The sequence below is a fragment of the Calypte anna genome, chromosome Z, assembly GCF_003957555.1.
Source record: "Calypte anna isolate BGI_N300 chromosome Z, bCalAnn1_v1.p, whole genome shotgun sequence".
In the NCBI taxonomy this organism is placed as follows: Eukaryota; Metazoa; Chordata; class Aves; order Apodiformes; family Trochilidae; genus Calypte; species Calypte anna.
Window position 1 is genome coordinate 9,559,690 of NC_044274.1, and position 15,226 is coordinate 9,574,915.

Genomic DNA, 15,226 nt, shown 5'->3' on the forward strand with positions numbered 1-15,226 from the left:
TACTTAGCCTCCTTATCACTTTGTAAGTTTGTTTCGAGGGTTTCCATACTACCAGAAAAAAACACTGAAGTTATACTTATTAATTCAAAACACTACTGTCTTATTAGCCATCATCAAGCTAGAAGTGCTGGATCAGTCTTACACACTGCATGTACTCTAGGAGCCATACTTAAAGCCTATGCAGAAAAAATTCAACTTAAAGTTACATTTAAATAAAATAAATAACATACTAAATCTCAACACAAAAAGTAATTACCACATATAGAGCTTCTTAAACAATGCAGAGCCAACTACAATGAAACTAAACAGACTTCAGAATGTGACCTCTAGAAGGTCTGCTCTACAATCATGTTTTAGAAAAATCAACATTTGTACCAGTACTGGCAAAGGAAATCCAAAATACATCCTGTGCCAACCGTACTAAACTTTTAAAACAAGAACATTTTATACATGCAATTCTGGTTACAGAAGCTCAATTTCTTCAGGGATAGGATACTTTTAATCTAAGAGATGTGGTTTTGTTTAAAAAAAAAAAAAAAAAAAGACACCCAGACTAAAAGCTGGACTATAGTCAGAGGTTTACAAAATTAAACTGAATGCCAGATGCTCTCTATTGATCCCCCTCCCTGATAAAGAAAGGAGAGAGAGTAAGGGAGAGAGACATGGGCTGGAAACTAAACCACACAGCTTTAATGAAACAGTAATGGTAAGTAGGAAAAAAAGTTACAAAATATATACAAATATACACGAAAATTGATACCACCTTCCTTCCTCCTTCCCCCCAATAACTCTCACGTCACCACCGAGTCTGCAGGGCAGCCCTGGAAAAGTCCAGGCTGGACTCCTGGAGCTGGGAGCAGTTGGGAGCTGGAGGCAGGAACACACAGATATGGGCTGGCATGGATCAGGAGCACGGGCAGAGAAAAGGAGGGAATCCTCCCAGGATGCCCAAGCAAACAGGGACAGGGGAAGAAGGGGAAGCAAGAAGGGGTTTGAGCCTCGGGATCCCTCAGATTTATACTGAGTATGATGTGTATGGGATGGAATACCCTGTTTGGTCAATTTTGGTCATTTATCTTGTCTGTTCCTCCATAAGGGAGGGTTGCAGGTGTGACCATTTTACTCCTTCTCCTTCTGGAGGGCAAAATGTTCCTCAGAACTGAGCAGTGTCCTTGGTTCTGCACACCAGTCTATAGCTGTTAACTATAAACATGGAGTGTTACCAGTCCCAGAAGCAGACACTGTCTGAGAAACTTGCTGTTAATTTCAGCAAGCGCAGCTACCTACAAGAAACTTAGCTGGAAGCAAAATTACAAGACAGAAAATCACCTTAATCCTGGCCCAAACCAGGACACTTAGACAGCCAGTGGAAAAAAACAAGACTTCGAAAGGCTCCCTGTCATGCTGTGTAAATCCAAGATTAAAACACAATGGTTTTCCCCTTCATTTTTATTTCTGTTTTGTTAGAAAAAAAATTCCCTGGGAGCATCCACACTTATGGAATGTTTATATAGCTCTGGAAGAATGAAGAGAAAAAGATGAAGAAGCAGAAGTGACAAAGCCATTTTCACCTGGCAAACCAAGAGAATTGCTGCACGTGAATCTCTAACAATCTCTATGTTTAAAAAAGTCCAAAAGTTTATCTACCTGCCATTCCATTCTCAGTTATGGTCAATTAGATATCTGGGGAAGAGTACATAATCTGAAACCACAGTGAAGTTTCTCAGGACACTTTCCTGGTCTTCAATGATTTGTGGCTCAAAGTTCCTCCACCAGAAATAATTTATATGCATCAAAACCCTCAACAGTTTTTCCATTTCTTGTCAATTTAATCTTCAAAAAAAAAAAGACAGCAAGTATCTTTATGTGTACATTTTCAGAACTCACATCCTACTAAAAGGAATTCCTCAGATTAACTCAATGCATGAAGAACAAGCTCTGTAAGTTCACTTTGAACCTGTAACCTACCAATTTCATTTCATATTCCCTCCTTTGTGTAATTGTTTGGAATGATTAATTGATTTCCCCCCAGGGCTTTCCCCACAGATATTTTACACATCCCTACCATGCACTCAGCCCTCTCTTATGCAGGCAGAGAAGTCTTAGTCTGCTTGTCCCCCTCACCCCATTTTAAATGTAGTCTTCCCATTACCTTCAAAAAACTTTTTTACCCATACTGCATCCCTTTCAACATGGAGTGCAGGACAGTGGGAAACCAGACCTGCACATAAAATTGAAGATGTGACAAAATAAAAATAATAAATAACCAACTACATTAAAAAAAAAAATTGCCCGTAAAGTCTGTCAGTATATTACTGCAGCTGATTAAAACACAAATGAGGAAATATTTCCAGAGATGACTGAAGACAATCATATTCTTTAGTGATTCCATTCCAGGCAGTTACAAATCCTCGCAATACAAACACACAAATATAATCACTTTGAAGCAAAAACTGTTGATCACCATTATAGTACTTCTAATATCTGAGGTAATTGAAAAACTTCGGTTCTGAAAAGAACTTATTCACAAGCCAAAGTTGACACCCACAGTTTAGCAAGCCAAAATTAAGAGCAAAGCAATTCCAGGTGGAATGTCCCCTGAAACACAACTGGTGATGTATTTTTGCTTTCTGTTAATGAGTCAATAAGGTGTATCTACTTCAAATTCTTGATGTCCTGCATACCAACAATCATATACTGTGTACCTGGTATTCTACAAAGTCACAAAGAATGTCACACCACCATTAACTGAAGATCTACTGCACAACAAAGCTAGTGCCTACAGGACCACAGCTGAAATGCTCAGTACCAGTTTTTTCCCCATCAATAAAGCATTAGCTCATCAGCTCATCATCAGCATTAGCTCAGCATCAATCTAATTTCTGCTATTTTCAGTGCATACAATTTTTTTAAATTAGGTTGTTTTACAGTGAAGTCCAGCAAATCTTCCTTTTGAAGGCAGCCAGTAGTATAACCCTAGTCTGAGCAGGCAGATGAAACTAGAGAAAGACATTGTGTTGCTCAGATATTAGTAACCCCTAGTTTAGTACCCAATTTCTAGACTCCTACATACACATTATGCCTGAAACATTTCTAAAAGAGGGTTCTGTGGTGATTAGCAGCGATCCATTTACTTTCAGCTAAAGTACTTTACCCCAATTTGACTGTTTTGTGTAGCAGCAAAGAAAGACTACTGAATAAAATGGAAGGAAGCTTTTTATTATTTCTACTAATATCCACAGAAGGTCATACATCCCTGAAATACTGAGAAGTGAATTACACAGCTTCATACAACTCTCTGCAGATTTCAGGAGCTTGCATTGTAAAATTAAATTAGGTATTTCCTGCCACAGAATGCACACACTTGTAATCTAATGATCCTGAAGTCGTTCAACAGGTTTATCATAGATGGCTGAGAAACACTTCATTAACATACACTCCACACATGAATGTATAGTCTAAAATATTTTAGAGATACACAGCAATATTATGTATACTAAGCCAGTGAACAAAAATTGTTTGGAGCTGTTCCAATTTCTCCAGTCAGATATGTGAGTGTGATATGATGTTTTAGTGCTTTGGCTGAGACATATGATATTCATCAAGATAGCTACAGTGCTGGCCACAAAAGCAGTGTTTTGTTCATAAAAACTTGAACTTGAGATTAACCTCTGAAGTTTCACCCAACAATTTAAAGAAGTCCTATCTTTACGTTTAGAATCTGAGCATAGAAGATTATTTTATAAAACAAATACTGTCTTCCATTCCATCTTTTGACCATGCTAACACACCAAAAACTGTATCTGTGAACCATACCACACCCTCCTCTGCAAAGCTGCCTCTCTGCACACACCATGTGGCATTTGTTGATTCACAGGCACAGCTGAGTCACACTTGCAACCCCCTAGAAGCTACATTATCTTTGTATCTTTACACTCCTCAGGATGCAGATCTGGAGACACTTAAATTGGATGTGCCTGTCTTTGAATGCCTCATTACTGGTTATTCCAAAGAGAAGGGAGTCCTTTGAAGGCAGAATTTTTCTTGAGTCAGACATTACTTATTAAGTACATTAGCTCAGCAGTGTACTTTATCAATTTCCCCACACAATCTGCACAGTGCCTAGATTACTCACTTTCATTCTTCCTCTTCCAAGAAAAAACAAGCTGCTTTCCACTTCAACCTCTGTAAATCCAAATCAACTACAGATTCCTTGATTCCGTATCAACTCCATTATCAACATCTTTCCTATTTTTTCTATAGGGTAGGGTCAGAGATGCACTTAAGACTTTGCAGCATTCTTATCCACAGTTACCCTTATCAACTCTTCCATGCCAAGTTCCTTATTTCACAAGAAAGTCTCTAAAGGGGCTCGTACTTTCTCTAGTTGACTATGGAAAAGAGAAGTAAAGCCTAACAATGAGATCCACCCAAAAGAAACAGCACAAATATACATCAAGTCCCTTGCCAAGAGCCCTGCAGATGGGATCTTGTATTCTCCTGCTGCCAAGGTACATCCTGAGGAGCCCTGTGCACTCCCACTCACAGGAGGCTGGCATGAGTTGATCTGGGAAAACAGCTCTCCACAGTCAAAGCACACCAGCCTACTACACAGGAAATGAGCACGAAGGTGACTTTTTTTCTTTTTTTTTTTTTAAATTATGTCAGGTTGTTCTGAGACCAAGACATGACAAGGGCATGATAAGAGAGGAGGTTGTACCTAAATCAGAGGTGGCTGAAGGGCTTATGGAATCAAAGGATAGCCAACAAATGCTCAGAAAGAAGTGTTTGATGAAACAGATGGGCAAATCCCATTTCAGGCCATGAAATCAGTGCCAGTCCCACACCAATGCCACCATCTCACCTCTCCCACGGCCACGTTTCCCACGGTCTGAAGGCCTGTCTCCTTGATTGCTGTCCACTCCATTCTCTTCAGCCCTAACTGTGGAGAGAGGACAGCTTAAGAGAAGCTGTAGGTACTCGTAAAATGAGACAATACAGTTATTAGTTTAACCTGAACTCCAAAAGAAAGATTTTTGAAGTGGGCTGGTCAACAGATCACAGTTATCCTTCCTTTTTGGAGGCCTAGATGCAAGCAAGATATGTTTTCTCTGCACTGGACAATTCAAAGAATAGTTTAGAGGTTTTTTTCCCACTGTGACACTTCTGTAATTCTGCGAAGTAAAATTTTCAAGAGGAAGGAAATGTCCCTCAGCACACACACTTGTGGGTTTGGGATGGGGGGAGCAGAAAAAAACAAGTGCAATGTTTGCACCCTACATTAATAAATTAATTACAACCTCAACTCTTAAATAAGGCAGGAAATACAGCTGCCTCAAACTCTGCTTGCTTGATAATGCACTGGGTCACAACAGTGAAAGAATAAGGGATAATCAAGAACCATCTCCTGCCTGCTCATACCACATCCCTGTCCAGCCAGGAAAACTTAAAAATACTCTCCTCTATATTTAAATCAGAGGGATGATGTCTGGGATAGGTGAGACTTTAGAAGAGCAATGCAACTTCATTATTTTGTGGAAAACTCTCAAGGAGGTACTCTGCAAGATGGCTGCCTCCTTGAAGAAGAAGGAAAAAAAGACTAACCTAAAACTCTGCTGAGATTTTATACATCATACCTTCTCCTAATGGCAGCAACAAAACCCTTAATGCTCGGATATAAAGCTGGAAAGATAGTACCTAGATTCAGTCACCATCTGAAAAATCTTTAAACCAGTTTACAAAAAGCTATGCGTGCCACCTGGCTCTGGCAAAACATTTGCTCACTTGCATATTGATAGATCTGATTTAAATCTGTTTGAATCAAAGCTGCAAGTTTTATTATTATTATTCTTGACGTTACTCTTTTCTACAAAGACCCACAAGGTCTTGACTGGCGTAACATTTTATTACATTCCAATAATGCATTTGAAGACTTTGTAGGCGTTTTTCCTGCTTGAAAATGAAAAGCTAAATATTTTTTTTTTCACTCCCATTTCTCTGCTCACCTATCAGTGTTGATTGCCTACAGCCCCCATAGGTAGTGTATACAGTTTTGATATTGCTGAAAAATTTAGAGAAAAAAGTAACATGCATCCAACAGTGATCTAATGTGATGCCTCCTAACTTAGAAACACTGGTTTGCTTTTGTACTGTGGATTACCGCATCTTTATAAACTGTAGCAGGTTTTTTTAGTGTTTCAACTCACAAAAAATTAATTCTGTTGCAGACACTCACCTTCTGTTGGCTTATGAGAGTAATATATGCTAGAGAATCATAATGATCCCAGTCTTTTCATTCCCCTTATGAGAAGATGAGAACATCTTCAGGTTCTCCCACTCATAAAAGGAGATGGAGTCAAAGCTGGACAGTTTTTTCATTAAAAGAAACAAACAGGTGTATCAGCTGTCTAGCGACATACTTGCTCTCAAGCAAGTCTTACAAAGAGTAAACTCTAAAAATTAAATAAAGAACAGCAATTTGTACAACAACACTTAATCAAAAAAAAAAGGGACAACTAAATTAATTTAATTGAAATTCCCTTTGAACAAGCACAGACCATCCCAAAAGCAAATCACAGACAGACAAGCACACCTGTACTACAAACAAGTTATGATCCCTTCAGCTCTGAGCTACTAGAGCTCAGACAGGCTTGACTCAATTAAGAATTCACTCTCAATTCAGGCAGCTTCAGCTGCAAGAAAAGTGCCTGAATCTTTAAAAATGAACTGCTATACGTACAGTCTCTGCCACGGCTGCCTCCTCTTCCCCGTCTGTTGGAACTTCCCCGTCCACGACTCACTTCTCTGTCCCCTCGTTTTTCTCTGTTCTCTTTGTTTTCTGAACTTTCCTTTCCAAGGCTTTTCTTCTTCCCCCCTACAGTCTCCCAGGAAGTCTGTATGAGTAGAACAGAATTGGATACCAAGTCAAAAAGGCAGAAATAGCTCTCAATGTATACTTGCACTTCACAGACCTTCAAGGAAAAAAATGAGGTGCTGGCATGTTATCACAGATGTAATACTTTGCAGACTACTCTGAAACAAATGGAAATATAGGCTGTGATTCTGGGAGGAGAAAGAAACTTTTAGACTTTTAGAAGTCGGATTTTCTTATGGAGTGTAAGAAACCCAAATACTTCTGGTTATAATAGACTTACTAGTTCAAGGAAGCCCAGATACAACCACAATGCAGAAAACCTGCGAAGTAAGCAACAATTTCACTCTCAACTAATGTCATAAATTTAGCAAGAGAGCATGCACAGAGCTGTTTTTCTCACAAGGGCATGAAAGACAGCTTAAGAGATTGATATTAAGTCCATGTTCTGAAGTGGTTGGGTGGGAGGGAGGAAGAAGAGAAAAACTATTATTCAGATGTACTAGAATTCAAACACCAAGAGACAGAATGGCAGAAAAACAACTTGGGAAAACTGGAGCCATGGTAAGCCAGACCATCCACTCATAAAACAGCTACAGCTCACACACACGTGATGTGTGTGTGACGTTTCCTGGAAAAAATATGTCTAAACAAGACAAGGAACCAAGGTCCAGACATCAGGCTTTGGCTTTAATATTAAAGTCCATATTTAAAATAAATTCAGGGATCATATCACCTCCATAGAAGTGTCTGTAGGAGCTGAAAATAAAATCACTCAGTCTCCTGCTTAAGAATAGCACAACATAGATAGTCTATTGAGCCACAGATGCAAAGCAATGTGGCATTTAAATGGCATTAAAATGGCAGATAGGTTTATACATATGTGCCCTTCCCCAGAAGTGTAGATAAGGTATTTAATGAGAAAATGTGCATGTGTAATTAAGGTGTCATCAATTGTGAAGTGCTCAGGCCATGACCTCTGACAGGCACCTCAAAAAGGGTTGGCTATCAGTACATCCAAGTCCTGTCCTACTGCCTCTCAGCTCAGGAAACAGCAACTCGGAAGCCCTCACGAGGCTGCCAATAAAGAACTGACCCAATCTACCCAGACCTGGGAAAACACTGGGAAAATCCTATTGAGCAAGCAGGTAACAAAGCAGTTCACAAACATAAACTCAATGTTCTACTGTCACTTTTGAGAGAGTAAGTGCTAAGAGAATGGTTACTCTAGTTTTTTTAACAGGGTATAAGTGAGAAAGAAGGCTGAAGTCATTTTTCAGCTTCATTTGCAGCACAGAAAACTACTCCACCACAAGCCAACCCAGGCAAAGTGCAGACAGCATGGACTGCAAGTACAAAATTACACATTTGGGCACTACTGTGGTATTTGCACATTAGAAAACTGTTTCCTACAGTTGGCTTCACCTGCCATAGTCTATGAAAATACATTAGACACTAAAACACTCCTAGAGATTTAGAGACACTTCATATGAGAAAAAATAGTTGTACTGATAACTGAAGATCCACATCTATACAGCTCAGAATGCACTGCTGCTTCACTGATGGACATGGTGCCAGAAAATGTTGAAAAACTCTAAGAAATACCCAAAGGTGGATGATCCTGGAAGGGATCTCCTTGATAAGATCTTACACGACTTCGCAACGTAAAAGGGTTACTATGAAAGCATCAGATCGATACTTTCCCAAAATACAATTATGAGGAAAGCCTTGAGAAGCTGAGCCTGTCCTTTAAGAACAAGGATGGTGCTACCTCTGGGCACAGCAATCCATCACAGACTATCAAAGCAGCCTGCTTTTGTCATGGAGCTAACTGATTACAATTTCATCTGGCAATGTCTGAGGCAATCCAAAATTATAGTTGTGGACCTGACCTTTAAAAATATGTAAGAGAAGTTTTTTTGTTGTCCTGATCCTACATGATGAAAATAATATCTAAGGTCCTCTTTGTTCTATCTTCAAATATTTACGAAGTAAAATCTCACTGGGCATAAAATGTATCTTACACCTGTAGGAAGTTAAATTAATGGAAGTCTTGAGCACAGAAATATGCTCTTCTCTTACTCTCTTCACAAGTCTGTATCTATCCAAAGCCGGACTGTCACAACTGTTGCAAGTAAAAATCTTCTAAGTAACACACTGTAACCCTTAAGCACCATAGCATTAAAAAAGACAAAACTTACAGACTGCCGAAGAAATTATATATGGGCTTTCCTAGCTGTCACTCGCTTTTTTCACTCAGCACACTGTACAGACACTCCTTCTTTCAAATGAGATAAGTAAACAAAACAAAAAACAAACTAGCTAACTAAGAAAATTTCCAGTGCATTGAAGAACCTGCAGTCAGAACTACTAGTATTTCCAATTCCAACTTTCCACCAAATACAGTTACACTGTTCTGGCCTTACAACAAATTCTTCAAGTTGGAGGCCCACAAACTTCCATAAAGAGTAATAAATTTCTTCAAGTCCTTCAATTAATAGTCCTTCCTCCTTGAGCCTTTTAGTTCTGTTTCTAAGTTGTGTATTGCCTGCAGAGAGCAGAGGGTTCAGAGGCACCACTTGTCAACAGAGCAGAGCATATGAATATGTTGCTTCTAACTGATAAATGAATTGAGAAGTTTCTTCCACATCACCATAATTAACAGCTTGCTGAAGTGAGAAAGCATTTAAATTCTCTATCAATCAGAACACTATTTTCAAGTACATAGCAGCAAATGAGAGAAGCAGAAGAGAACACAAAACTAGTGCATTACTAAAACAGATTTAATCAAGGTGAGATGCTCTCTTCTACTTCCAGCTTGCTCAGTATTATATACTTGTGCATGTTAGGTGACCACAGCTCTCATAAACAAAAAAGGGATAGAAACAAAAATCCCATCAGTCAGAACAGCATTTGTCCTGATGTAGGGTGTGTGGGGGTACATTATAATAATGTATATATTCAGAATCAGAATCAGAATACACATCCTGACAAATCACAGGAAACACTGAATGTTCAGAATTAAGAAAGGAAGTCCAGGTTTCTTTCCCAATTTAGGTGAGATGGAATCTACTTTACTGCCTCAGATAAACTGTAGGAAGTCCCTCCAGCAAAAGCTTCAACCACAGCAAGGCATATTTGCCTGATAACTCCGGGGACAAAGAAAAACCTGCTCTATGCAACATTACAAGCAACACTACTTGTTGTAATAATCCCATTGTTTAGTTTCCTCTTCATGTTTTCCAATGAAGTCATGCAAATCAGCAGCACAGTAAAAGGAGAAAAAACTTGCTGTATTAGTGGTGTTGTTAATGTAATCTTCAGATGCTGAAACCCCCCCAGTTTCAATACTGGCAATGTGCACCTACAGAAGTTGCACAGCTTAAAATACCTGCCCGTCCTTTATGAAGATTCATAAAGATGGATACAGGTTTATAAAGATTGCCTGTGGCAAACTCTCAGACCCAGGCCTCAGGGTTATGGAGGTGCTACAGAATAACTACAAACATAGCAGCAAAAACCAGGCCCAGGTCTGACAGAGTACTGGGTTCTGATGCAGACTTAAAATGGCAGAGTCCTCTGGCTTTCATCTACATGCAGTAAGAGGTCAGTAGAACATCCACAACATTTTAAAGTTTGAGCCTACTTTAAGGTATTCATGCAGTATTTCACTTAATTCAAAATTATTTGGAGACATGGAAATCAAAACCTTCCAAAATACAAAGTCCCCAGTCAGTTCTTGTAAATAAAAAGATACAATAAACAGCAGTTTATTACAAAAGTAAAACCTTACCGTGTCTGAACTTCCTTCCAGAAGTATGTTGATTGCTCTGTTCACATCCCCATTACAATCATGTAGTGCCACTATGCTTTCATCTTGGTTTTTCCCCGTCACTTCCATAAGCTGGCAGCAAAAGTCAGACAAGTTAAAACATCTAAATTACCACAGTAAGAAAATAAGAGTTACTACCACCACAGATTCCTAGAAGAGCACAGCTCCCACATCCGAGAAAACAAAACACCTAATTAAAGGTATCTGAACTTTACAGATCTGCTTGGGATTCAGACAAGAGACAGGATGAAGCACAAATTTGATGGTAACCAAGGAAGCACTCTTCCACCCTTTCTTCCTATATGCTTGCAGAAAATGCTGCCACCCCAGAGACAGCAGTACATGAGGGTAAAGCTACAAAAGACCAGCATAGACCAGAATCATCCCCTCTTCCTCCCCATCAAACATCCCCCCTCTTTATCCCACTCTCTGAGAACATAGATGAAGTAAGACATGGTAATCCATCTGGAAAAACACCTGGGCTAAGGAAAAGGTTGTTTTTCAGCCAGGTCAGCTGCCTCAGTCCATTTCAGCATAATGCCATTCAAAAGACACACACAGTGGCTGCTTAGTGAGACCTTGTACTGAATTATGCTCTGCAGATCTGTGATGCATGTCTTGGGGTGCTGGATGGAAATAACCACTCTGTCATAGTATACAGGGGGTAAAACGTCACTCAGTTTAATAAAAATAAATCTACATAACTAGAAACATAAGCAAAATGTAAAATATGGGATATCTTCTATGCATAACTTAATTTTTATCCTTCTAGCCAGCAGAACTACAGGCACTGTTCATAAGGGTCCTTTGGCTTCAATAAGTACAAGACTTCACTCTGGCACAGCAACAGAACAAGTTTGTAACAAGAACAACAAAAGGCATTGGATAATGTTTCAGATGAGGTTTTACAAGGGAAAAGAAACCAGAAAATCCACTCTTCTGCTGCACTGATGCATTCTTACTAACTGTCCTCTCTTTCTGGGTGTACTCCTAGGTTCTTCTGATGTGTTCCCTAGACAAAGATCACCAATACCCACAGCAGAACAGGGATCCCAGTTCTCACTGCTGTTTGTATTAATGGTCTTGGTAATGATAGCTCAAGTATCTAAATCCAAAACTCAGTATAGAAGAGGAAATGGTGTGAGATTTAATTTCCACCATGTACTTCTTTTGCTTTAATGCATATACAGATCTGTGAGGTCAAAATTTTATCTTTTTAAAATAATACTGATTCACCTTTAAGCTATGCTTAGATTTTTCTTTTTCTAAAAAACAGCCAGGATATTAGAAAGCTCATTTTACACAGGTGACACGTTTATTCGGCAGGTAGAGAAGCCAAATGTACTCTTTATTTTGGTGATCATTAAGCACCAGGACCATGCAGTAGAGATAAAACTCGTAAGGTACATCAGCACCAATGAGTTTGGGCTTAAAAGCATGTCTACAAAGGAAAACACACCAGTATAACTATACTGCCAGCACTACGTTACCAAAAAATGTCTCATGAAAAGACTTTACAGAGCAATAAGAGCACCTTTTTCTAGTTAAATTTACATTCTTCTGACAAAATGTTTCTTCGTCTAAATCAGAAACAGAGACTCTATCTCCAAAATGCAAGCCTGCTTTGGAGCATCTTTGCAGGGCATAAAAACTCTGTACCATAGTAAACATACTTGTTTCACTTTGTCTTCAAAATCTGCATCGTTCTTATCGTAGATCATCTGCGCAAGGCGAATCTGTTCTGCTGTTGCCTGAAAAATGTAAATATCCAATAAAGTACATAAAAGGCAATAATAGTTTTTTAGAAGTATATTCCTGTCTCATCATACATTTTTCCCCCAGCTTCCTAAAAGTAACAGACACAACAAGCACAGAGGAACTTAGTAACATCTGTGCACCATTTTAAAGTTAGCTGTGAGAGAAGCAATTCCAGCATGTTCTGACATGTCTGACGCAGCCAAAGGTCACCACACAGACAAGACAACCATGTAATAAAACAGAATTTACCACAGGGGCCTATGTTTTGGTATTACTACTTTTATTTAATATACAACTCCAGAGTTAAGAGTTTTATTGTAACAAACTGTTGATGGTACTCCTAAAAAAACAGGTGTCTCAGTATTGCTGCTTGTGTCACTTTCCATGATTATCCCAAAACCAACCTGAATGTGGTTTCTGGAGCACTTAAAAAGAAGCTGAGTCATTGCCTCAAGATTTTCCCTGTGAACAGCTGCACTTATTTTTCTTAGAAGCAAATAATGGTTTCTGTAAACTGCTAAAGCGTTTTGCTATTGATGAAGTATTCGATGCTTTTGTAACATTTCTGCACCACAAATCCATGCTGACAACTCCAAAATAAGAAAATTTAAAATTAATGGTTACTGTTCCATAAACCCATATTGGCTATGGCTGCCCCAGAGAAAGCAGCTCAAGAACACTCACGTCCCAACATACACACCACTCTTCATAGTGCAGCATTTGCAGTCCACATCCTATGAAAATATCAAAGAGAACTCCATACTACATGATCCTGGACCTAACGTAATTTCTGCTCAAATAGAAGAGGCTTCCATCTCATGCTAGAGAAGGCTCATACCAGAGAGCTAGGACCCTGAAACGTGAGCTGATGTGCTGTGGGAAACTTCTTCATTGGGAAGGGGACCACCCAATCTACCTGAAATGCTTGATGGAAAGGATTCATAATGGCCAACGGGTTGAATCTCACCTTTCAAAGCCTCACTTCTCAGGACTCTCACATGAACTTCTGTGCCCCACAAGCTGAAGCTTAATAAGCTCAAACTGCTTCACTTTTGGAGTTTACCAAATACATGCTCTAGAGGAGGTTGTCACGTGTAAACACTAAGAGTCTAAAAATTACTCCACCACACACTACCAGATGCTTATTCCTTGAGAAGTTACTGCAGCTGTCCCAGTTCCTTGAAGGAAGTGACATTTGCTGTTCCCAGAGGTGAAGTTCCAAGACCATCAGTGTTTGTAACGGTGCTAAGAACTCTGCACTGCTTCACATTTTCAAAGTGTCATGTTGAAGGAGAGCCTGCTCTGGAATTACTCACTCCAGCCCTGGTGCCACCCTCCACAAAAGCCTCCAGGTCAGTGCAGTGCTCTATGCAAACAATCTTGCTCTTGGTGTCTGCAGAGAACTCAGCAGACAGCAAAAACAGGTTTCAGGAATTAGGCCTTGTTGATCCATCTACTTGCTCTGATTTCAACCTCCTCAGGCCCACTGCAACTTGAAAGCTAGTGAAGAGATTTCCTTTAAAGATACACACAGTTAAATAAATTCAGACAATGTAATTTCTGTTGAGACATGACAGGATACTTCACCAGAAGCAGGAAGCCATTACAAATAATTTTTTCTGTAAACGAACTTTTTTCAAGTCCATGTTAGAAGATGTATTTATTTTCTAACAATATCAAATGTGTAACAGTTATCTTCAGTTTTCCTGTGTAAACAGAAAGCTTAGAAACACAAGTAGGTGAAATGTCATTAATATTTATGCCAGTGGATTACAACCAGGTGGAACTGAATATTCAAAAGAAAACCAAAAAAAGTACACAACTTATTTCTTTGGTACACAAACAACAAAGCATTGTCACAAAATGTTTTGGTTTTCTCCCAGTGCCATGTCCCAGGGCTCATCCTTATTTTAAAGGCAACACCTTTACAAGTTAACACTACAGTATCCTATAAAAGAGTGTAAGTTTTAATTGCAAGTAAGAAAACAGTAGCATCTTAAAACAGCTAAAACATCACTCAATGTGACAAGAGATGTTATTCTTGTAGTATAGCAGAGTGAAGGAAACTTTTACCCAACGACTACCAGAAAACAAAAGTGTGCAGAATACAAAATTAAGTGAGAGCAATAGGCCTAGATCTTACAATTAAATCATATGTTTATTATCCAGAGGCAACACAATTTAGTTATTATAGAAATTACATAGCCATTCTTTTATGATCAATGTGATATTATGACAACAAAACCTCTGTTTAGGAAAGCAAAACTATCCTACATTTCAGAGAAACAAATCAGTGGTGATTAAACAGTAAAATCACACATTTCTGTTGATCTGTAAAGACTGACTAAGCAGGAAGGTCCATCTGATTATATAAACAACAAAAAATATGGTGTGATAAAACACAACTGCTCTGTATTAAGTAACCCATCTTTTCCACTGAATTCACAGAACTAGTATTTATTATGCAAGAACCGGCACAAGCAGACAAAATGCAGAAAAATATCTGTAAAACTCAGTGCTTAAAATCAATGAACTACATGGGTTGGAAAGGTCTTCCAGTGATAGTCAGTGCAACCTCCAACTAAGGGCATGTCCTGTCAGAAGATCTGCTTGGGGCCCAAAGATTCCACAACTTCTCCCGTCCACAACCATGTTCATGGTACACGATTGTTTTCCTTGTTACAGATGGAATTTCAGGTGTTCCAACTTGTGCCATGGTCACTCTAGGAATAGAGTTTGGCTTCACCTTTTCTACACCTTTTTAC

General features: G+C 39.0%; 1 protein-coding gene across 1 annotated transcript in view; it reads right to left on the reverse strand.

Moving 5' to 3' along the window:
* Positions 1–15,226, reverse strand: part of UBAP2 (ubiquitin associated protein 2) — a 95,388-nt gene that overhangs the window by 58,564 nt on the left and 21,598 nt on the right. Inside the window, exons 3-6 of the mRNA XM_030466905.1 lie at positions 12,377–12,454; positions 10,665–10,775; positions 6,740–6,893; positions 4,865–4,942 (exon numbers count right to left, since the gene is read on the reverse strand). Coding sequence (XP_030322765.1) covers positions 4,865–4,942; positions 6,740–6,893; positions 10,665–10,775; positions 12,377–12,454 — 421 coding nt within the window. The remainder of the gene's footprint in view (positions 1–4,864; positions 4,943–6,739; positions 6,894–10,664; positions 10,776–12,376; positions 12,455–15,226) is intronic.